The 24,968-nt window shown below is 42.4% G+C and overlaps 1 protein-coding gene across 15 annotated transcripts in view; it reads left to right on the forward strand.

Moving 5' to 3' along the window:
- ABLIM1 (actin binding LIM protein 1) overlaps window positions 1–24,968 on the forward strand; it is a 322,972-nt gene that overhangs the window by 271,165 nt on the left and 26,839 nt on the right. For 12 of the 15 annotated variants that reach the window (XR_012905702.1, XR_012905695.1, XR_012905697.1 and 9 more), the window contains 4 exons: window positions 2,358–2,513; window positions 9,781–9,816; window positions 10,931–11,060; window positions 23,422–23,526. Coding sequence is in view for 2 of the 15 variants with exons in the window: in XM_075935416.1 (XP_075791531.1) it covers window positions 2,358–2,513; window positions 9,781–9,816; window positions 10,931–11,060; window positions 23,422–23,526 (427 nt within the window). In the remaining 13 variants the exon portion in view is untranslated. The remainder of the gene's footprint in view (window positions 1–2,357; window positions 2,514–9,780; window positions 9,817–10,930; window positions 11,061–23,421; window positions 23,527–24,968) is intronic. The other 3 variants (XR_012905704.1, XR_012905705.1, XR_012905706.1) reach the window with 1 other exon arrangement.

Raw genomic sequence — 24,968 nt, forward strand, 5'->3', positions numbered from 1 at the left:
AGCCCAAGCTGGGTCAGTTGCATTCATAGATAATGCAAATTCATCTTTGTCCCAAAGGAGAGGGGCCTGTGGTACTAGGATAAGATAGTTTGGAGGAAAGGGCCAAAGCTTATAGAAATGAGATGAACTCTGCCCATTCCCATAGTTTATAGTTATCCCCTGATTGCTTACACACCTGTTAATAGGCTCATAGTCACCAAAGGCTGTGGGCTTCTTCTGACAGTCATTTAATGTTGCAGAGAGCATTTCGCAGTGTTGTAGAGTAACTTGCTTTGCTATACTTTGGCATTTCTGTGACATTTCCTGTATCTTGGGCTTGTTTTCACTAGAAAGATTTGCCACTTAAGTTATACTGGCATAGTTAAAGGAGGAACCCCTGCTCCCCAGTGTGGGTGCAGTTACACGAGTAAAAAAGTGATTCTACCAGTATAGCTTATTCCATTCAGGAAGTAAAATAAAGCCATATTGGTATCAGGCCTCATTATTCTGATATAACTGTGTTCTGATATAACTAGGGGTTCATTATGTAGGACGTTCCTGTACTTCTCAGCAGTCCCTGTAGGAATATTGCGACGGAGGTTCTAAAATGCAGCATTTAAAGTGCAGCATTTTGTGGCTCTAATTCAAAGGATTGCATGGGAACTGCCATGCCAAGTAGATTGTAATGGGTAGCTAGATGCTATACAGCTGTGAAAATTTGTGTCTGTGTTTAGTGTGGGTGAAAATAAACCTGGGTAGAAACTGACCAACCTAATTTTACAGTTCAGCTTAGTGAAATGCAAAAGGTATAAACTCAGCATAGGAGATGAAAAGGAAATTAGATGTTTAAAGCTCATCCAGTTTCAATAATTCAAGCTGCTTGCATAATGCAGGTAAGAACTTGTGATGTGTGGTTTTTTTGTGGGTTTTTTTAATCTCAGTATTCTCCCTTTAACCCAAGTAATGTAAAAACAAATGACATTTTTTGGTGTATCACATTACAGCACTTTCCTTCTTCAGATTAGTAAATAAGCAGCTCTCTTTGGAGCTCATTTCCAAAGTTGGCCCTTCAGCTGCAAACAAGCCATGAAATCGCACTATGGAATGGATGTCAAAGGCTGTGTCTACACTGGCTGCTTGAATTTCCGCAAAAGCACTGACGATCTCATGTAAGATTGTCAGTGCTCTTGCAGAAATACTATGCTGCTCCCGTTCGGGCAAAAGTCTTTTTCCGAAAAACTTTTGCGCAAAAGGGCCAGTGTAGACAGCAGAAATTTGTTTTCCGCAAAAAAGCCCCGATTGCGAAAATGGCGATTGGGACTTTTTTGCGGAAAAGCGTCCTGCCAATCTAGACACGCTTTTCCGAAAATGCTTTTAATGGAAAACTTTTCCATTGAAAGCATTACTGGAAAATCATGCCAGTGTAGATGTAGCCATAGTGTTTAACGCCTAATCAGCATCTACTAGTCAGGCTGGCTGATACTATGATGATAGGTGCCAAATCAAAATGTAAATAGGAGTACCTCTACACTGCACAGCTATTTCAGGATACCAGAGGTATCCCGAGATCGCTATCCTGCATCTACACAAGCCGCCCATTATTTCGAAATATTTTTCAAAATAACAGGCGTGCTATTTCGGCATCCCGACAACCCTCGTTCCACAAGGGTTAATGGATGTCTTGAAGTACCACGTTATTTTGAAATTTGGCACTGTATAGACACGCCAAATTTCAAAATAAACTATTTCAAAATAGATTCAAAATAAGATACACAATTTGCACTACGCAAATTGCGTATCTTATTTTGAATCTATTTTGAAATAGTTTATCTTATTTTGAGTATACAGCACTGTGTAGACGCATCCTAAGTGGGGATAGTTCTGAAGACATGACATATCATTTTGTGGCTATGTTTTGCAAGCTGGAGTCTTGTTTGCCTTCTATTTCATTTTAGGGTGTTCTTTGCTCTAATATAATAAAGATGGAAGGGGCTTTCCATCTTCAGAATGCTATATGCAATCCTCTCAACATCTGTGTGACCTGGGAAGCCAGTGGTGTTTATACATGTGTTGCAGGTTGGGGAAAGCCAAAGCAGAAAGGTGAAGTGAATTGCCCAAGGTCATTCAGTGAGTCATTTGCAGAGTTGGGGTTTCAAACTGAGGACTATGACCCACTAGCTCCTATGTTTAATCTATTTAGACCATGCTGCTTCTTGCCTAAACTCTCTAAAAAATAATTCTGTGTATCAGCGGATGCAAAATCAAGTGTCAAGAAGGGTTTAAGTGAAAGAAAACTCCCCTAAAGCATGAATTGTGTAAAAATAGAAATTACTAGTGCATTTGTGTGTGTTAATTTATCTTCTGTCTTTGACCTTCAGGCAAAAGTAGACAATGAGATCCTTGATTACAAGGATTTAGCAGCTATTCCCAAAGTCAAGGCCATTTATGACATTGAACGTCCAGACCTAATTACTTATGAGCCATTCTACACTTCTGCCTCCGAGGACAGACAGGAGAGACAGAGTCTTGGAGAGGTAATGAATTCATGAGCGACCCGTTCTGTTTTACGCTATTATTCAAAGCCAGCTACGCTTCTATCCTCTTTCAAAACAGTTTGTAACCAACGCTATTCAGTTCTGTTGTTGCTGCTGTTCAGTCCAAGTGCTTGCATCTATCTGATCTGTGAGTAAAGGAAGAAATTGTAGTGTTGACTCATACTTCATATCTCATCATTGGGCCAGCTGCAGAAATAAGTGTACGGCTGCTCTGTATCTCTGACCTTCCGCTAACACCAGTAACTAATTAAAGTGTGTGTGGGGGGGGGGGTTCCTTTATTCATCTGTGTTTGTAACTGACATTAACTCTTTGATGGCTGCTTCCAAGATTACTGCATGAGGCAAACACCACTCTGGTACTGTGTCACAAGCCAGGAATGGCTCACTTTAAACCCCTGAAGTTCCTAGTGCATCGCCAGGACTCTAAATGAATATCACAGTATTGTGTGCAATGGAAGGGTTAACAACACTGGGTCTTCAGCGTGCATATCTCATGGGGAAATCAAGGTTCCATGCATTTTTCCAGGTATGGAATAGATCCAGATGAGGTGCTACATAGAAATATCCAGGATGATGTGTTGGCTTGCTCGATAGAAGCTTTAATTGCAGTATCTGCCATTTGATAATAAGCCTTATATCCTGCCTCAATAAGAACAAGCATTTGGTCTCTCTCTTCTGAAAGTTGTGCTTTAAAGGGATTGCTTGTCAGATTGCAGGTTTCTTTCTCTTCCTCCAGGTGGACTTCCCTGCTCATAAAGGCACATTGCTGGGATGGCCATCCCAAGTCCCAGTACATTTGATTCTAAGTAGATTGATCATTTCAGGCCTCCTTAGGGCATAAAAGGCCCTTTCAGAAATGAAGATCTAAACCGGGGTGAGGAACCTAAGGCCAGCTTACCTGGATCCATCCGCCCCGGGCTCGGGGCTCTCACCCTTGCATTGGGAATCCTGCACTGGCACTCCACCCGACCTCCATCCTACCGCAGGGCTGGAACACACAAAATCTACTAGCCTGCGCCCTCCTAGGCTCTAGTGTGTGAGGGGAATGTGGGAAGTGTCTTTCTCCTTGTCAGTTAGGGGCCATGTCAGTGAGGTGCGGTTTTCTCTGTCTGTCTCTCTCTCTCTCTCTCTCTCTCTCTCTCTCTCTCTCTCTCTCTTTCTCTATGTGTGTTTTCTTCTCACTTGCGTGTGGCCCCTGACTGATTTTTCTGTGGGTCAGTATCCTCCAACCCCAAAAAGGTTCCCCACCCCTGATCTAAACAGATAGTGGGCCAAATCTGCTCTGTTCCACTGGGTGTAACTGAGAGCAGAATTTGGCCCACTCGTTTGGACAACCTCAGAGCCTTAGGAGGAGCCAACCTTCTACAACCAAGCAAATTGTGTGTGTGTTCGGTGTACATGGATGCTGCCTTCACAGCAGTCTTTATGCCAGCCTTTGTCAGAGCATCTATTTCTTCCTCTAACAATATGGAAGAAATTAGCCCGAACTGAGCCTTATTTTTAAGTGTGGAAAAAAGGGGTGGGAAGGAGAGATGACATAAATCATTCCTTTTTGGGGAGACTTTTTTTCAGAGGTGGCGTTTGGGCACCCAGCTCCATGTCTTTGAAATTCTGCTCCATTAACAAACCCGTCTGCTGCCTAGTGAATAGGAAGCTGGAAAATGCAGGCTATTGTCCCTAGGGACTCTTACCATTGTACTGGCCATTTGCATAGTTTATAGGAGCTGTTCTCTTCCTCTGTGTGGGCCTTTAAACTACAGCAACAGTTGAGGGTGCGGGGGACTGCACAGCTCAGGACTGCACTGCACAGAGCTTTTTCACTTCTAATCCAAGTGTGCGGTGAATCTGACTGAGGGCTAATACAGGTCAGTGTGAAATGAATTGGTGGTTTCTGACCAGACCCCAGCTGACAGGAGCGCTCCTTGCAAAAACTGCCATCAAAATCAACATCAGACTGCCCCCTGCTAGCCACAGAAGAGAGACCTGGATGGACAAGGGAAAATGAAGTTCCCGTTCCTTTTGCAGGGGGAGGCATCTGGCCACCTTTGATGCTCTTTGACAAAGCAGCATGGTGGAAACTTGTTTGCAGCCCTCATGTGGTACTTGTTCTGTTGATAAATAAGAGGCTTCAGAGACATCTCTTCAACCCAATGCCTCAGCAGCACTAAATTCACTTGCATTTTTGAAAAAGCAAAGTAAAATAAAATCTACAGGACTAGGGAGGCAGTATTGGCTAGTGGCTAGAGTACTAGATGGGGAGTCAGAAGGCCTGGGTTCTGCCACTGACTTCTGCATGACCTTGGGCAAATCGCTTCACTCTTTGTGCCTCTCTTTCTCTTCCCAGCCCTTGTCTGTCTTTGCTCTTCAAACCGAAAGTGCTTCAGGGTAGGCCCCATCTCTTGCTCTGTGTTAGTACATTGTCAAATGCAATAAGACACCATTCTTGACCAGGGCCTTTAGGTAGTAGTGTTAAATCGCTGTTGTTAAGAAATAAGATACATACAGACATGGAGAGGAATTGCACTCTGCATGGGAAAAATAAGTTTACACTCTATGGGCATGTCTATGCTAGGAAATTATTTCGAAATAACTTATTTTGAAATAACTCCCGAAATCATAATTTTGAAATGGGGTGTCCACACTAGGGGGAAGCCTCGAAATTAGTCCAAGGCAGGTTATCTTAATGTGGACATGCTACCTCAACTTAGAACCCCAGGAAGCACTGGGGAGTAGTTAGCTGGAATTAGTCTAGGGAGTAGTTATTTCAAAATAGTGGCAGCAGAGAATCCACACTGCCACAATTTTGGAATAACTATTATTCCTCGTGGAAAGCAGGAGTTATTTCAAAATAACCAGCCTGTTGTTTTGAAGAAATGGGCTTGGTAGTATGGACGCTCCACTTGTTATTTCTAAGTAACTCCCTAGCGTAAACAGGGCTATATGTAATCTCATGAAGCGTATTTCCAATCAACTATATCTCTCTCTTCATGCGGTGTTTGGATTGGATTTGTCTATTTTAGTAATCTGGAAATGTCATGCAAATGTGTAAACAAAGATTGTTTAGAATATAAATCAGTCTTCAATTAATTAACCTTCTTAAAATGTCATAGACATAAGTCTAGTGTACTGGCCTTTATTCATTCAGGACTAAAGACTGTGGTACTTTAACTGAGTATGCGTCCCATTGATTTCATTTAGAATTGTGCTCAATTAAGGACAGCATTCAGCTTTAAGGAAGACATGATGTGCACTGGTGTATCAGTGACATGCCCTTAAATGAAGGTTGACAAACATTACACTTCCAAGATGTGTGTCATCACATTGCATTGGTGAATTTCATTTTCCATGCAGCTTTATATGCTTTGGGCACAGTAAATATTTTCAGACAGATCTTCTGGGTAGTGAAAACATATTGATCAATACTAACAACTACAAACTCTATCAATATTTGACACAGAACAGCTAATGAAATTAAACATGCTAAGTTGACTTTAGGATTTAGCTGTGATAAATACGCGTTTACATTGAAATCTACATTCAGTCAAAGCTGTTTACTGGAGTGATTGTGCTAAGCACATAGCATTATGCATTTCTGACTACAACATACACCATGTTACTTATTACTCATATTCCTAATATATTGCCAACAACAAGAAGAGAAACTAAAAGAGGTGGGTTGTGATGGTCATTAATGCAACATCATAACTCAGCTTTTAAAAAGGAGCTCAAAGGCAATTTCTCTAATTCATGACAGTCTATTAAAGAGTCATTTAGCTGAGTTCCCTTCCTTTGCTGCTGGGTGACATTGCATGCTGACATTAAAGGTCCATGGGATAGCCTTTCAAGATGCTTCTTTCACAAAGAATTCCTCAGTTGTCCATGTACAATGCCACAGGGAGGCTTTTTCTGAGTATGGGTCTGATTTTGCAACCCTGAAATTATTGGGCATTTTGTGCTTGATGTCAGTAGATGCAGGATTAAGCCCCGTTCAGGACCATATTCTCAAGCGCTCAGTACCCATTTAGGTACTGTACCTAACAAAGTGGTCATATTCCCAAAAAGAGTGCAGTCTGCTGTGGGGAAAAGCTCTCTTGTAAATCTAGCCTGTAACAGCAGCCACTTTCCCTCTCAGATCTTGTCTATGCTTAAAAGTGTAATGTGCAGCCATGGCACCACTCTATGTAAACCACCCCCAGGAGGAGGGCAGTAACAGCACTGGGAACATGGCTCTGATACAAAGGCAGCAGTGCAGGGCAGCAGCCAGCTCCCTGGGAGTGAGACCAGCAGGCGGGAGCTGTTATGCGCACATTGGCTTCTGGGGACCCAGCTGCTCCCCTGTGCTGCAAGTGCATATAACCATGTAACTGCTGAGATTTTCAGCAGTTCACACAATTGCCCACTTCTTAACACCCGTAGTTCACACTGGCGCTTTACATTGCTGTAAGTTGCTGCACTCAGGGGGAGCTCACCACTGAACCAGAAAGTAAAGTTCTGTAAAGTGCCGGTGTAGACTTAGCCTTAGTCACTGCATTATCACTATCTAAGGCATCGTTAATGCTGGGTCTACACATGATGCCATTGTGAAACATGTGGTTGCCATGGTTGGTGGGTAATGCATTATTTTTCTTGGCTTTGGGGTGTTCGTTGACAAGGGCTGTCCAAGGAAGCTGTGGTCCGTCATAGTTTGTAAGTAATAAATCAGGTCTCTGGGCACACTCTGAATCAGCTCTGTTCCTCTCTGTTGATTTGTTGCATGTGCCTTTTAACCTGACATTATAAAGATAAAATATGAGAGCCTTGCATTCACCTGATGTTGTGCTTTAATCAGTTTTGTAATGCATCTTGTAATGGGCTGTATTTTTTCAACATCCACTTGATACAATTAAAATAAAATAATTTGCTACCATCCCTTCAGAAAGGTGGTCCTCTTCTGCCACAGCCCAGTGGGGGTTATTGCTGTGCGGGTTGAAGATATAGGAGTTTTGCTGAGTCCTGCAACCAAAATCCCCTGTTTGGCACTTACCCATGAATGTTTTGCTGTGTAATAGAACGTCTTGGTATTTGTCATCCATCCCTCATGTTTCTTTGCAATGCAGCTTTATCAGACTGAGTTTTTCTCCCCAAGTTGTACAGAAACCTTGTCAAAATAAACAGCACCAAAGTCAGTCACCTCAGAGAAGGTGCATGGAGGTGGAGAGAGCACATGGAACTTTTTGTCTTGCAAAAGATTCAAACACAAGTTTGCTAGCCCCAGACCTAAGGATACAGATAATTGACTCTGCCCGCTTCCTGCATTAGCCTGTGAAGCTGGGTGCTCACTGCTCAGAATTTAGGGAGCCTTTTTCAGGAAGAAATACTCTGCAGCAGTAGAGCAGATAAAATGCAATTGCAGCTGCTCTGCCCCCTTATTTTTTTTCTTTGAGGTTCCGGGGAACAATATAGGGTAGCAATAGACATTCTTCCTTTTAACCCATTTTAAAAATTGATATAATAGTCTCTCTAAACCAGATGGGGAACCTCAGACCCAGGGGCCAGATGTGGCACTGGCTTGCCTGGATGCAGCCCCTGAGACTCAGGGCCCCTCCAACATTGGAGAGCCTGTGCTGGCTCTCCAGACCCACTGCTACTCACCGCAGGGCTGGTGCCCACAAAATCTCTTAGCTTGGGTGCTAGAAGGGGAGGGGAAGGTGGGGAGTGTCTTTCTTCTCAGTCGGGGGCCACGTCCGAGAGGGGTTTTTTTTGGGGGGGGGGGGTTGTTTCTCACTTGTGTGCGGCCTGCCAACTGATTTTTCTATCGGTCAGTGGCTCCCACCCAAAAAGGTTCCCACCCCTGCTCTAAACTATCCAGTTTATTTCTTGATAAATCCCTGTTCTGTGTCTTTAGAAGTCTCATTGGGGTAGCTGTGGTAGCGTGTATCTGTAACAACAACAAGGAGTCCTGTGACACCTTAGAGACTAACAGATTTATTGGGGCATTTATTCTGCCCTAATAAATATGTTAGTCACTAAAGTGCCACAGAACTCCTTCTTGTTTTTGTGTCTTTAAAAATCTGCAATAGAAAAAGTTTTCGCATAGCGCCATCTACTGGAAGACAACCAGACCAATAGTTTAGTGACAGTGGCTACAGTAGTTAGTTGGGAAGTGAAGGTAAACTCAGAATAATATGAAGTAATGTGGGCATTAATTTGTTAACATAATAGATACACAGGTAGGAGGAAATACTTCTGTAATATATAGTGATAAGGTTTGTTCCAGGGTGTGTATATATATACACATCTGAGCTGAACTTTGAAGATGTTTGTAAGAGTTGCAAATTTTCAAGCTATGCAAAATCCGTAAGTTCACAATTTCTCTGCTACTGCTCTTCCTTGCTTGGTGTGGGAATTGGGTCTCTTGGCTTTTGGTGAATTAATTATTTTGGAAGGTTGCATTACATGCTGCTTCCTGTGACCAAAGGGAGTCGTGAGGCTCTGTGACTGCAGAGCCGGTAAGTAAACAAACTGGAGCCACCCGGTAGCAGTTCTCAGGGCATGTCTATACTAGAAAATTATTTCAAAGTAACTTATTGTGAAATAACTCCTGAAATAACTATTTTGAAATAGGGTGTCCACACTACAGGGAAGCCACTACAGGTAGGCTCCCTTAATGTGGACATGCTACCTTGACTTAGAGCCCCAGTAAGCACTGGGGAGTAATGACTTTGACTGACTCTGGGGAGTAGTTATTTAGAAATAGCAGCAGTAGGACATCCACTCTACGGCTATTTTGAAAGTTTTTTTTAAATAAGCATTATTCCTTGTGGAAAGCAGGAGTTGTTGTTTTGAAATAACCAGCCTGGTAGTGTGGACACTCTGTTTATTTCAAAATAAGGGGAGTTACTTTTAAATAACTCCCTAGGGTAGACCAGGGCTCAGAGTGGATTTGTGGGCCACTTTGGAGACACTGATGTAGCCTTTTAATTTTCATCTTACAGTTACATTATAGTTGTTGCTGTTAGATGGTTCAAATATGTCATTACAGGATATTTAATTAAAGTAATCACACTTGCTTTTTGGTGGCCAGAAACTTAAGCTGCGTCAGAGCCCAGGCCCTGGGTGGCATGGAGAAAACCCAGCTTTGGAGCTAAAATGGCCCCAGTTACTTCTATGTTGTTGTCTAAACACACCTAGATGTGTTGAAATCAGCATTTGCTGGCAAAGAGGAGCAACACTGTTTCTGTAACATTCTTTCTTTCGTGTCTTGCAGTCTCCAAGGACGCTGTCTCCCACCCCGTCGGCAGAAGTAAGTCTCATGGAGCCCTCTGGGGCAATGTGTCACTATTGCTAGAATTATTGCTGCCTGGAAGCGCAGTTATTAATCGTTCTAGGCAGCCCAAGTCTAGTGGTTATTTACATAGTATAATTTTTCTGATGATTGAAAATACAGGAAAATCCAAAGAGAGGCCATGTAGTGCTATCTATCAGAGTGCTATGGAGGATGAAGCCACTGCAGGGTTTGATGTCTGCAAAGCGGAGGCATTTATCAAAGTCTATACAGCAAAGGTCACTTCTATGAATTCTTTGTTGTGGCGAATAGATCAGGACCAAATCAGGAGCTGTACTAATTTGCAGCAGCTGAAGATCTGTCCCTAAGCATCTGGAACATTGCTTATACTTACAATCTTTGTGAGAAAACATTACTGTGGCATTCCTCTAGGGGGGGACTGTGAACATCATAGTGACACAAAGAAAATGTAAAGACACTCGTAAGATTTTAGTGGATGCCATTATATATACATTTTCACATGTTTTGCCTCCCCCCCCCCCCAAGTAAAATGTACATTGACCACCTCTGCATGCTTCAGTTTCTACAGTAATTTTATGAACATGCTTATGGTCTTCAAAAAGTATGCTGCCAGAAGGTTGTTTGGGTTTTTTTAGGTTCCAAGATTTACAAAAGTGACCAGTGATCTTGAGTGCCTCAATTTTTGGGTTGTTACTTGAGAAACATTGAAAAGGGCCTAATTTTTAGACAATTGTGGCTTAGCACTTTCTGAAAAATAGGTCATCTTAAGGATGAAATATCCCAAATCACTAGTCAATTATGAAAGTTGAGGCTTACGTATTAGTTACCAGAATTCAGCCTGAAAGTCAAATGGGATTGCAAGACTCTAGAACTTAGTTGTCAGGACTCTACAGTGATGGATTTTGTGAGAGACTATGTGATGAACAGATAGATAGAACTGTCGGATAATGAAACAGATATTACAATGAAAGGATGTTATTCCTTTAGCAGGTTCCATTGATATCTTCAGAGCATTGAAAGTCACATAGTTGGAAAGTTGTCTGAAGTTCACTTAAACATTTTAGTAGTTGTAGCATTAGTATTAATGCTTCTAATACTTCTTATTCTTCAGGGTTATCAGGATGTTCGTGATCGGATGATTCAAAGGTCAACTAGTCAGGGCTCTATTAGTTCTCCAGTGTACAGTCGACACAGCTACACACCCACAATGTCACGCTCCCCTCAGCATTTCCATAGACCTGGTAAGGGTAACTGCGTCAGTGATTTAGAGTTTGAAGCCTTGTGTTTCCTTATTATGTTATTTAGTGAAATAGAGAAGAAACTATCAATCTTTTAGCATTGAAAACTGGCTGCAGATTTTAAAATGCTCATGTCTATTTATAAAATACAGGACTATGTAGCACTTTAAGACTAACAAGATGGTTTATTAGATGATGAGCTTTCGTGGGCCAGAGCAAAGCCTCAGAGGCGCGGCACCCCGCCGCCGCTGCCGCTTTGCTCCCGGTGCCTCTGGTCTGCTGGGGACTGTCTCCAGCAGACCAGGGACACCTGGAGCAAAGCCGGGGAGGTGGAGGGGTCCCACGCCTCTGAGGCTTTGCTGTGGCAAAGCCGGGGAGGCGCGGCATCCTGCCGCCGCTGCGGCTTTGCTCCAGGTGTCCCTGGTCTCCTGGGGGGAGGGGGGGTGCAGCTAGTGCCCCCCCCCCCCCCCAGCAGACCAAGGAGACGTGGAGCAAAGCTCCCGGCTTGTGGTAGAACAGGTGGGGCGCTGCCGGTTGGTCCCGCAGCACCGCTCCTTGGCGCTACTGGACCAACCCGGCAGCACCCCAGCTGCTCTGCCCCAGGCGTCCTCAAGTCAGCCACTGCTGAAACTGACCAGTGGCTGACTACAGAAAGCCCCTGCCCCGGGGCTTCCTGGAATCAGCCACTGATCAGTTTCAGCAGCAGCTGACTTGGGGATGCCTGGGTTTCTTAAGTTGAATCTGTATGTAAGTCAGAACTGGCGTCCAGATTCAGCCACTGTTGAAACTGATCAGTTTCAGCAGCGGCTGAATCTGGACGCCAGTTCCGACTTACATACAGATTCAACTTAAGAACAAACCTACAGTCCCTATCTTGTACGTAACCCGAGGACTGTCTGTATTTGCCAGACAGAATTTATGAATTAAAAGCCTAGTCAGTTGCCAAGGACTACATTTAAATAATTATGAACCTAAGCTAGTTGCATGTACAAAATAGTCAAGTATACATACTGCTTCAGGGTCCCAATGCATTTATAATTGTTGATTATATTTATGACATTTATACATATTTTTGCGTTAGGAATTTTGTTCAAATGTGAGTACAAAGGTTATTTTAACACTCCTCCAGATCTGATAAGACTTCACTTCATATTGATGAAATAAATCTTTGTAATGAGGTTTTAAATTAAGCAATGCATTCATACAACTGATTACCCAGCAGCAAATGGTTGGAATACTAAAAAGCCATATGTAGTAGGAGCTGTATTTTTAAAAGTAGAAATCCATGAAAGAATGAGTGTATAGCATTTGAATGACTTAATTGTCTTCTTGTGATGGAGAGTTGAAAACTGCTATTAAAAAAATATAAAAAAATATAAAAAAATATTTCATGTTAAGAACATAATTTCATGATGTGGGAGAGAAAGTCAACATCGTATGTTACAAAATGCTCAGAACATGATGGTGCTGTTTTAAGATGTGTACTGTAGCTAAAACCAAATGAGGCTAACAAACTATGAAAAAGCTGCAAACTTCTGTTTAGTGCTATCGGATCTCTTAAGGTTTTTCACATCTTGTGTTTGCTTTTCACAGATCTGGACAAATCTAGGCTTTATTCCAAAGTGTACTGCGACACCGAGTCTCATTGTTTCAGTTTTTAAAAATGCCATATGTTTGTGTCAAGTACTTTCCTGTGGAACAATCTTTCTGTTACACGTTCCCCAGCAATCCTTCAGTATAGAGATGAGCTCAAGCCCCAGAGTTTTTATGCAAATCTAAAATCTGCCAAAGTTTGTGCAGCACAGAATTTTGGAGGATTTTGTGTCCGGTCATAGCTACTTTTATCACATTTTTGTCTCATTTCCCAAGAAATCTGTATTATTCACTTGTTTCTGTTTTATACATAATACCATTTTCCTTTAGCGTTCTCAATTTTTATCTTCCAAACATGCTTTGAACTAATCATTTGTAATACTATGCAATTTTCACCCAGCATTACTGGGGGTTGATCAATTAAAGCAATACCTATTTCATAACCTTATTATTGGCAAGAACACATACTTTTTTTGTATGATTAAACCGAGTTCCCCTTAAATAATTTCTTGCTTTGTCTGGCTCCAGGGCAACCCTTGAGAAAGAAGTGGACCACTTTAAAGTAGTCCCTTTTAGTTTACACTGCCAGTGCATTACATTTCTTTAAGCAATTCATGCATTATGCTTTTGCAAAAGTTTGCAGGCTTTTTTTCCTCCCTGCCTCAGCTGCCCTTTGGAATGTCTTACAATAGGTGACATTTTGCATGCTTCTGGACTGCTGCTGTTTGGGTAGACACTTATCAAATTAGCTGTTTTCTAAATGAATTTGGATTCAGAGTTTGTGATGTTTGCATGAGGATAGCAGGCTAATTTCTGGGAAATCAGTAGCTCTGAATGTCAGAGAATATTGTTCTAAATGGGATGTATAAATCTGAGCCTGTTTTCAAATACTTCCTATAACTTTGCCTTATATTTTTAAACCCTGATGTTACTTTAATCTTTTGTCTTCCTACCTTTCAGACTCCCAATTGTTCTGTAGTTTTTCCTTGTGAAGTCTCTTTTCCTGCCTTTCTTATTTTTTGTTTTTTCTTTGTTTTTATTTTGTCCTGCCCCATGATTCCTTGCTGCTGAAGAGCTGCTGTCTACTGGTGTGCAACGGTGGTCACACCTGCACACTAGCAGTCAAAGCTCCACCCACAATGACTCCCGTCCTAACTCCCCATTCCGACACCACTTCATTCCCCATGTCAAAGGTAAGGAGCCAGGCCTTTCCAGCTAGTACCCTATGGAATGGAGATTTATTAGCATTTGGACAAAGCTAATAAGGTGCATCTCCATAAGGTGGCCATTGGCTGTGTAGTTCCCAGCATGCCTCACAATGTGTCATTTCACTTACAACAGTGTTAGACTGACATAGCATCTTCTCTTTGAGGAAATATGTCATTTCTAAGGGCCCTAGTTAAAGCGCCAGAAAGTATATTGCATGTCATAAATATAAAGGAAAGCATTATCATCAAACACTTAGAAAAGAAACGGGCTGAATTTTTCTTATTTCCACATCCGCCTGTAATCCATATTGGACTGATCATGTCCAATTTAATTCTTATTAATTTTAGATCCTTAAAATATAAATATGTAAGTCAAAAATATCCCGCTAATATTGCCTGGATGAAGATCAGCCAACTAAGAATACTAAATCAAAAGCTTTTACATCATGCAAAGAGCAGTGGCAACAAGAAAACTCATCACTGTTAATTATGGAGGGCACTGTTTACTGTCTGACCAAATGTTAAAATCTTTCTTTTTAATCTGAAATTGTTCAAACTTTCTTCTATTGATTTTTTTTGAGGGGGTGGGAATTTGTCATCTTTGCTTTCCTCCCCTTTAGCGTGCTCATTTCAGATACTAACCTCTATTTCTGCTTCTTGCCGACTGTGGAAGTTGTATTTTATTTTCATTTTTACTGGAGCAGAGGCCAGCTGGAACTCTCATTTCCCCAGCATTCTGGTGAAATGGAGAGTGTCGGTTGGGTGAGAAGGTTGCAATTTACATTAGTTGTGAGAGCTCAGGAAAGAGTCAGTAGCTTGAGCTAAGGATATTTTATATTCCAGTACTAGCAACAAACGTGGACATCATTGGCGTTACCAATAAAAGAATTGCAAACAGATTGTTGCCCTGGTCTTTCAAGTAATGCTAATAGAGTTCAACCGTCTATTTCCCTCAAACACTCAGGTCACTGTTACTTGTTCTGGTCCTTGTATTTTTATAGGTATTTTTATTAGTACGCACTTCCAACCCATTCCTTCCGATTCTTTTGTCACAGGAAGATAGTTCACTTTGTACTTGAAACATGGGGACCCTTAAAAATAGATGCACTGCTCATTTCAGCATGCAGTTGATCCATAAACTTTGCAATTTCAACATTCTTTTGCTATAAATCTAAATAAATGCTCAAACTCCTCCCAGTGGCATTTATATCCCTTTCCCATTGCTGTTAAAAGAACAGCTTTTTCAACAGATAACACGGGAAAACTCTGTTCAGATTCCTTCTCACTTATTTCAATAAGGCCGTTGGGGATTAAATCTGTGGATCACCTGTCAATCCAAATTACTAAATGGGAATTCAGGGAAAGACCATATTTTGTATAAGGTAAATTAGTAGTTTAAAAAAAAGAGAAGATTCCACCATTGTATCAAGAGATTTTGTATGAAGAACTTTGGCTTAAGTAATATTCACTGAGCTAGAGTCTGAACTGGTATAAATCAGCATCAGAGGTTCTGAGAGATTTTGCCAGGCCCCTGAGCAAGGTGAAAGGGAGGGGCTCCACACTTCCAGAAGGGGCAGGGTCTCAGGTGGAAGGGGCAGCGCTGGAGCAGCCAGCTCTCTGCACCTCTGTCGCCCTCCCCTATCCCTTCCATCTGATTCCCCGCCCCTTCCAGTGTTCAGGCATGTTGTGCATCTGGAAACAGGAACCCACTTTATTTTGGATCAGTTAGAGATAAAAAAATGAAATTAAAATTGAAACAAAGTGCCGTATCTCTGGCTGATGTAAATCAATATAACTCCAATGCTAGCCTAGGCTAAGCTATGCTGATCAGGTCTGCCATTGGGGTGGGGAGGTTCCCCCCCCAGGACTGAGCCCATCCTCAGTAGTTAGAAGCATGGGAAAAAGGGTACAAATTATTTACAAAGCTCAAGGTACCACTGAATACTACAGCACAGGGCTACAGTTCTACTTTGCAGTGGGCCTCCTGTCTCACCGGTGTAAATCCACTGAAGTCAATGGAATTACATTGTAAAGCCAATATAAGTGAAGGGAGGTATAATCCTGATTCACTGTGCATGATTGACTTAATACAGTCTGTGCAGGTAGGTCATTATATCTAAAGCATAAGGCTTTACCCTTGCAAGCTGTATTCCAGTTGGTCAAGAATGTAACTGGTCATGTGAAATCTTAAATTAATGAAATCCAAGCATCAGACAAGCCAGGATTCATAACGGGGGTTAAATTAATGATGTAAATTATCCCTTTTGATCCTTAACTGATGATAAGTATTGGCTGAGGCTGTAAAAGGCTCATGATGACAGACATTTTTTTCATTAAATAGAATCCGGTGGCACATGTGTAATCTCTCTAAAGCAGGGGTGGGCAATAATTTTTGCAGGAGGGCCACTCCATGAATTTTGATAAGTTATCACGGACTGCATATTTCTACTATATTAATAGAGGAGATGTGGAGTCTGGGAGGGAATTTGGGTGCAGGTTCTGCAAACTTTTCTCTCTCAAACAGAAGTTGGTCCAAAAAAAGATATTCCCTTTCCCATCTTGTCTCTGTAACATAAGGAACCCTAAAATGATGTAACTTAGACACCGACAAGTCAGAAGGTGTGCATTTTCTCTTCTTTCATTTCCCATTATCCGGTTACCCGTAAGGGTGATGTTTATGGGTAACCAGTTAACCAATGGCCTGGCCATGTTGGAGCAGCCTCCCACACACAACGCAGGTGGGGGCTGCTCCAGCCTGGCCTGGGCCCACTGCACTGCAGGCAGGGGGCTGCTCCAAACTTAACTGGTTAAACCTAATGTTTAACTGGTTAACGTTTTAAATGATGATTAACATCTCTAATTTCCAACTCCGTATTTGATAGCACTCCTGGCGTATGCATTATGCCAGCATAGACTCATTTAAGCCAGGTCTACATTTATAAAATGTAACTGTTAAGACTTGTGAATCTTTATAGACCTAGTCATGCCGGTAAAAGCCCTAGTGTTACACAGTTCTGGCTCACGCCGGGTCTGGGAGCTCAGACTCCCTTCTACCAGACAGGGGCTGCTGCCACTCCATGCTGCTGCCTCTGTATTGGAAGCAGCCGTGTGGAGTGACAGGCAGCCAGTCTGCATGGGAAGCTGGTTTTTAAACTGGCTTTCTTCATGGGCGAGGTCCCGTGGCATGCCACACTGCTGCCTCAGATACAAAGGCAGCAACACAGTGTGGTAGGAAGCTTCTTGGGAGTGGGGTCGGCGCACACTGGCTGCTGACCCCACCCCTGGGGACTATGGAATAGTCGAGTAACCAATAAGAGTTTGTGAGGTTAAATGACTATTCAGTTAACTGATATTTAACATTCCTACTTCACATGTGAAGCAGAGGCCAGAAATACCTACCCGTTGCTGAACGATGGCTCCCAACAGCCTGAGGAGTGCTGTAAACTGGTGGGAGTTGTCTGGTATTGTCAGTGCCATGGTTATTCAGATCTTCAGAGACTCAAGGTATGTCTAGACTGCATCCCTCTGTCAGCAGAGGGATGCAGATTAGGCAGGTCGACATTGCAAATGAAGCGGGGATTTAAATATCCTGTACTTAATTTGCATAAAATGGCTGCCTTTTTGCCAACTCAGCACTCTGTCTGCAAAAAGCGGCAGTCTAGAGGGGGATCTGTTGAGAAAGAAAGCCTTTTTCGACAGATCCTGTAAACGTCCTTGCAGGAGGCATAAGAGATCTGTCGAAAAAGGCTTTCTTTCTCGACAGATCCCCCTCTAGACTGCCGCTTTTTGCTGACAGTTGTGAGTCGGCAAAAACGGTGGCCATTTTTATGCAAATTAAGCGTGGGATATTTAAATCCCCGCTTCATTTGCAATGTCGACCTGTCTAATCTGCATCCTTCTGCCAACAGATGGATGTAGTTTAGGCATACCCTCAGTTATAACTTGACAGGACCTGGCTGAGGCTGCATATTTATTACTCTGTGCTTGCTTCTGTGAACTTAGCCCTATTTCTATGGCAGACAACATAAAGATTTGGAGCTGTCTGAAGTGGGGCTTCTTTGGTGGTCAGAGGCATCCCAGAATGCACTGGGCTGTGAGCCAGGCCTGGGATTCCTGGACTGTTGGCTGCAAGCCAGCCTTGCAAGCAAAGAGAAAGTAGCATCAGTAAACAAGAGAGAAGGCAGCAGGGGGATAAGGAATCAGCGAGAGAAAGGCATATACTGATTGGCATTCAGTCAGGGTTGCCTCTGCGGCCGGGGGGAGGGAGGCGGGATGCAATGCTGGGCAGTTCAGAGTACAGCAGGGGCCAGGAACATGCATTATTATGCAGAAGTTTTTCCTGGTTCTAAATGGTGAGCAGCTTATCTCTGAAGCGTAAGATCCCTGAGTTAAAGAAGAGAATTAGCTAGTGAAAGGAAACAAAATCCCAAGGAAAAGGAGCAGGGAAAGCTGTCCGAATTCCACTTCTGACACTGCTGCACCACGATGCTTTTTATAGATTAAAACCCCTGCCGATTGTCTCCTCACCCCACCTGTTAGCATTCCCAAGGTGTTTCAAGTTTCAGTGGTGGCAGATGGAGGGTAGGTCTACACTGCAAAAAAGGTGGGTTTTAGCTCAGGTTAACTAACTTCAATTGAAAGAGTAGTGAAAATGCCTGAGTTCCAGCCCAGGCTCCCTAATGGGCTTGAATTCAAGTTACTAACCAGAGTGGAAGCTGAGTTGCCGTGTCTTCTCGCTGTTCTCCTAATCTGAGTTAGATAACCCAGGTTAAGAACAAACTTCTTTTCTTTGGCGTAGCCATTCCCTGCAGGTTCCAGTGTGTTTTGTGGCTGCTGCAGGGCTCGGGAAGTTTACAAGGTGCCCTAACACAGGCTTGTGTTTGAGGCAGGATGGGACTTGTTCCTTTGCGGACATGGAAGGAATTACATACCTCAAGCCTGCACCTCGTCTAATGCCTGCACCTCAGCCGCAGGTTATCATGGTGGATGAAGGAGCAGAGGAGCGAGTCCATTTATTTACATATATTTTCACACACGTGTGCTCTTTTTTCCTTATATTTCAAACACAGACCATAGAGACAACTCACAGGCTAAAATTCCCTTTGTGATGTCCATTCCATACGTAACTCTAGAAGTATCATGCTAAGAAACATTTGCTTTCTGGAGCAGCAGTGGCTTTCTCTAGGAGGACACTCCAGCAAGACCCCTGATATTAGTTGAGATTGAGGTGCCCTGTCCTAGAGGTTTTGAAAATGAAGCACACCGTAGATTTTTTTTTTTCCAGTGGGTTTTCTCATTCCATCATAAACATCTTCCCCTTTTTAGTTAGAACTTCATGGCTGATTCCATTTATCCAGTTCAAAGAAATTCTCCTCAGCAACCAGAACTTGGTATGTTTGGAGTAAAGAGAAAAGTAATTTCTGTTGAAAGAATGACCCATCTTCTGGTCATTCCTGTTGAGATGATCTCCTGCGTGCCTGGCAAAGATGCTGGACTTCCAGATTGGGTCTCAGAGCTGACAAGCATCACTTTTCATTTCTCTTAGTCCATTGTGCTCTCATTTCACCCTTATGTTTTCCCCCTCGCTGTATGTTTTTTACTTTTTTTTTTCTATCTTCCTTGCAGCTTCATTCTACATAGGTATGTCTTGTCTCAATCATGCGGCTATCCTCATGCATGCAGGGTGGGTGTGATGAGTATTCTTCTCAAAATCTGCATGTGTTTCTTTTACTCACTTGCTGAAATAACAAATTTTCCATTTCTCTGTCTAATGAGATGTTGAATGGTGATGGACTTAACCATGTATGACCACTGTTGAAAACAATATGTAAAATTTTGGGGCAAATGCTATGTCAGAATATGGTTTCATTTGCCCAGAAAGTCTTTTCACTCTCTATTGTATCCCATCACACATACACACACAGAGTTCAGAGCCAATATGATGTATATGCTGTACTTAAGGAGTGTTCATAAACCCTTTTTTCTTAAGAACCATCATTTTCTGAGCCTCTCAGTAGATCAAGCTATCCTTCTGTGTAACTCTTCTCAGCAATTTTCTAGGGACTGTTATAACCAGGTTCTGGAGAGTAAATGATCTGTCGTAATATAGGACGACTCCTTCTCAAATAGCAGCCACTCTGTTGTAGTAGTAGTTGAAGCTTTTAAGTAGCAGTACAAGGCACCAGTCCAGAAGAGCTGTGAAGTGTACTATTCTGTGCAGTGATGGACAGGGGTCCCATCTAGGAGAGACACAGAAGTATCATTCCTCACTAGGGACAGGTGTCACCGGGAAGTTGTTAGAGGGGAACCTCAGGGAACACAACAGAATGGAAACATCTGTGAAGCATCAAGTGCAGGAAGACATGGTTCAATCTCGGTTACCAGGTTATTGGGGCATAATAGTTTGTTTGTTATATAACTTGTTACATCACCTAGATTCCTAGATGTGGGATTATTCAGCACAGATTAGTCAATGTGGTTGTACTCAATAATTTCCAGTCAATATAAAAAGGAATATAGAAGGGCATCAGAGCAGCTAATTATTTATAGAAGCACTAACACATTCACATTCTTGCAAAGCCAGCCTCAGCCTTACCCCAAACATGGCAGTCAATGATCTTCTGACTCTTCCAGACACAGAGACGAGACATGTGAACTAGTTAGTGGCCTAAGGACAGGGTTGGTAGCGGGGATCAGAACACGCAACCCTGGTTCAAATACTAGTTTCCAATGGCATCAGCTTTGCCATCTGTAAAAATTGTGGTGAAGGTCTCAAAGTCAGCCATGTTGTCCCCAGCAGCATTCAGCCAGTAAAATGACAGCAAGATGGGAATTGTAAGTTTTACTCACAAAGCCCATTGTTTTGAACTCATTTCTCTGTTTGCTGCAAGGGATCGCTTCTGATTACCCTTTCTAATGAAATGCTTTTCATGCTAAATGTATGACTACTTACAACCAGTGGGATCAGGAAGACACAATGATGTGTTTGTACACAAGTTTAAAATGTCAAATTACAGGTTGAACCTCTCTAATCCAGCACCTTCTGGTCCGGCAACATCCGTGGTCTGGCGTGATTTTAGTTAGCTGGAAGTCCACTTATCATGGGTGTGGCCAATTTTGCTGCAGTCCCATTAAGTTGTTTACAGCCACCAGTCCTGGCTCTGTGTTCTGTGCTGTTAGTTAGCTCAGATTTACCCCTAAATGTCTTCTAAGAGCCCGTTAATCAGGGGAAGTGCTGGTAATGCTGCTAGACGATATTGACCTATCACAGTCCGGCAAATTCTCTGGCTCAACACTGGTCAGATCCTGAGGGTGCTGGACTAGAAAGGTTCAACCTGTAGCTGTATGTTGAGATTTACAGTGGAGGTGGGGTGGGGGTCTTACTAAAAAGTGGCTTATGTTGTTCTAATAGAAACTAGTTTCTCTTAGCAGTTAGCATAACCAAAATGGTATATTCCCTGGAGTGTGACTTCAAAACACAATATTACATCATTGAATTGCCACACACAGATAACCATGTCATTTTAATTAATGGTACATTGTGCTACTCCTGGCTTGATACATTGTTTTCAAAATTAGCCGTTGGCTGACCCGGAGTCAGCAACATTGTACTAGAAGGCTACGTCTAGATTGGATCCTTTTTTCGGAAAAGGGATGCAAATTAGACGTATCGCAATTGCTAACGAAGCGGGGATTTAAATCTCCCCCTGCTTCATTAGCATAAAAATGGCTGCCGCTTTTTTTCGGCACGGAGCTTTGCCGGAAAAAAGCACCAGTCTAGACGTCGATCTTTCGGAGAATAAAGCCTTTTCCGAAAGATCCCTTAGGCGGAAAAAAGCGCCAGTCTAGACGCTTATTTTAAGAGGGATAAGGGATCTTTCGGAAAAGGCTTTATTTTCCAAAAGATCCGCGTCTAGACTGGTGCTTTTTTCCGGCAAAGCTCCGTGCTGAAAAAAGCGGCAGCCATTTTTATGCTAATGAAGTGGGGGAGATTTAAATCCCCGCTTCATTAGCAATTGTGATACGTCTAATTTGCATCCCTTTTCCGAAAAAGGGATGCAATCTAGACATAGCCGAATAGAAGAAACCATAGCACATGGCACATCTGATGGAACAGCACATTTGGGGACTGTGATAGGACCAAGCAATCAGTGGTGCAAATACCTGTTTGCACAGGTATTTGAATGGACAGATTTAATGCATGTAAATCATGCCCAAACACAGTGTTTGTGTGTCAATTCCATCGTGTGCATAGACAAGTCATAAGGGTGCAAGTGACTTCCTTCAGCGCCTTAGAAAATTTGGCATTTACATGTATGCTTCACTCAGGGTAGCATGTGCAGTGCATTGCCTTGCCATTTTACTTCGTTTTCAGTTAACTGGCCACCCTGTTAGTGTTTAAAAAAACGGAAACAAAAATACTTTTATAAATTCAGTAATCAGATAAAATATAGAAAACGTGCCTCGCCAAGAGCTCTAGGTTCCGGTTGGAGTTCACAAGAAAGCCTGACTAGAAAATGTGTCCTCCTTGGAGAAGAGCAGTTCTATTCACTGTCACATTTTAAAGCCCATTTTTCCTTTTCTCTTACTCCCTTTTTACGGTGTCACTTAGCTCTGGCTGGCACTGGTGTCTTTCTACACATTTAAAAAAATACAGTGGGGCTTGATTCTCCTTTGGCGTCACGACCTTTGTATACAGTGAGTGCACCTCTCCTCCTCTTCAAACAGGTGTAAATGATGGCAGAAGGTGCAAGAACATGGAGAATCAGGGCCATCGCGTCCTTAGTTTTGGTTAGTGTCCGTGAACTCAGGTGGATGAAACCTTGCTCTCCAATCTTGATGTCTGGAGTGGGAGGATAAGCACTCCGATGATCCTTCTGCATCATTTCAGCAACCTTCAGTGCACCTGGGTTACTATGGTGGATCTTCTGGGAGGGGAAAGAACAGAATAGTCATATAATGAAGACTCAAGTTGAAGAATTTCAGTTCCTGCATGGCTAAGCGAATAGATTTGTGGGGAATGATGCTCTTAGATGGCTTAGGTGATCTAACAGCTCTTTTCCTTCTGTAAAGTCTGTGGTCCTTTGATTTAGGGGATTGTATTCCAGCTGCCAACATCTGCTTCTACATGCTTGGAAACACATTTCTTTTTGGGTTTACATATCAACTATGATACCACATGCCTGTAACTAATAACCAAAGCCGTCAACCTTGGTACTGAACCATTGCCAAATAACCTTCCCTTCCTCTCTCCCATCCTGCCCTTCTCAGCTCCAGGCTGCCAACACACAGTTCCTGCGTGCATGCTGTCAGCATGAATGTGAGCTGCTTAAAACTCCACTCCAGTCTGAATGTGAATCTCTGTCTCTGAAGGAATATTGAAAAGCAAAGTCATCCAATGCTAGTCAAGTCTGTTGGATATTGTTTGTTTTTATTTTTTGCTTTAAACCTCTCTTCCTCCCTGGAGTTTTGAGTTAACTGTCTTTTGGTTGGGTTTTTATTATGCTTGCTTCTTTTTCGCTCTCCCTTCTCTCATTTTGTTTTCTCCATTCTTCTCATTGGAGGCAATGAGCCGTCCAGCGGCCGGAACTCCCCTGTCCCTTATCGGCCAGACAGTCGCCCTCTAACTCCAACTTACGTTCAGGCCCCTAAACATTTCCATGTTCCAGGTAGGAGCTGGCACTCTGTGTCTTGGTGTCCTGTCACAGTGTAGAATGTAGCCTTTGTCACCTCTGTCTTGTCTCCATTATTTCATGCTGTTTTATTTGGTATGTGCACATAGTGCTTTGACTCATAGGGACCTGCTCCTGAACTTGCTGAGATGTGTCTCTTGTGTTTAGCAAATGTGGAGGAAGGGATTGTGTCTTTATCTTGCCCTGTCAGTCGTGGGTTTCAGCATTAGAATGGGTTGTGGCTCAGCATTAGTTAACAGAACTCGGGGAAGTGAGAGAAGGCTCAGGCACTGAATGTCAGCTCGCTCTCTGAGACGTGGTTGGAAGAATTACTCCTGCCTTACAGTAGTAGTGTATGAGAGAGGGAAATAGGGCCTGGAGCACTGATGATGCTCTCCAGCAAGAGCAGTTAAATGTGACAAAGACAACTCCTGACTTGTTTTGCTCTTGAGCAAGACCAATCAAAGTGAGGTCTTTTCGTAACTAACTTCACTTCCCATACAAGGATACGTAAAGTCACCATGTCCTATTTACAAGGGACAGATTGTTTTAAGTCAAATTTACAACTTTTCTACTGTGAAAAACTTTCCAGTTCCTGCATTTAGGTGGAATGAGGAAATGTCCAGTGTAGGCAGGAGGGAATCTATTACATGACTTAAATATCCTCACAGTATTTATAGTTATTTGCTATTCAAGTTGAGACCGTGGTCTACTAGCAGGAACAAAAAAAAGCCACTGTGTCTTTGTGTTCTGAATTTGCCTAGTTTAATCAGTGATAATAGGGCATTGTCAGGCAGGCTTTACCTTAATTTTCATAGAATTCTAAGGTTAATTTCCTTGATACTAAAGGTAAAGTTGTCTCTCTTAGCTCATTGGACCTATGATGTGCATTGTATACTTCTCAACATTTTCTGTGACAATTGTGCTAGTGTAACCAAAATATATTATTATACAAGAGTGAATGGTTATTTTGCAATACGGATTTTCAGTCCCTAATAGCACTCATTATGCATAATGGGATTCTGATACTTGGTTTTGCAATATAGCACTAATTTTGGATCAACTTACCTGTTGTTTTTGTGAAGAACAAGGTTTTGTTTTGTTTTTTAGAATGAAACTTTGCCTGTTTCTAAATGAGCAGCATCTATTTAAAAAGATTCCCAGTTCTTGTAGAGGATGCCATAGAAATACATGTAAGGGTTCTAGGAGTTGCAGTTAAAATCTAATGTATAAAGATAATGTGCTGTACAATATTTGTTGCATAGAAATAATTATCAGTCCACATTGTGGTTTGGTTTAGCACAACACTAGTTAACATGCAGCGTCTGTCTGGCCCAGTTCAGTGTAATAGTTGGCTGTGTTCGTCAAACTGGCAGATCAGAATGCATGGTCAGTGGGTTTTAATGGGAATTGTAGGTTCACTACATTGCTTTACCCGC

This window comes from Pelodiscus sinensis, chromosome 8 (assembly GCF_049634645.1).
Source record: "Pelodiscus sinensis isolate JC-2024 chromosome 8, ASM4963464v1, whole genome shotgun sequence".
In the NCBI taxonomy this organism is placed as follows: Eukaryota; Metazoa; Chordata; order Testudines; family Trionychidae; genus Pelodiscus; species Pelodiscus sinensis.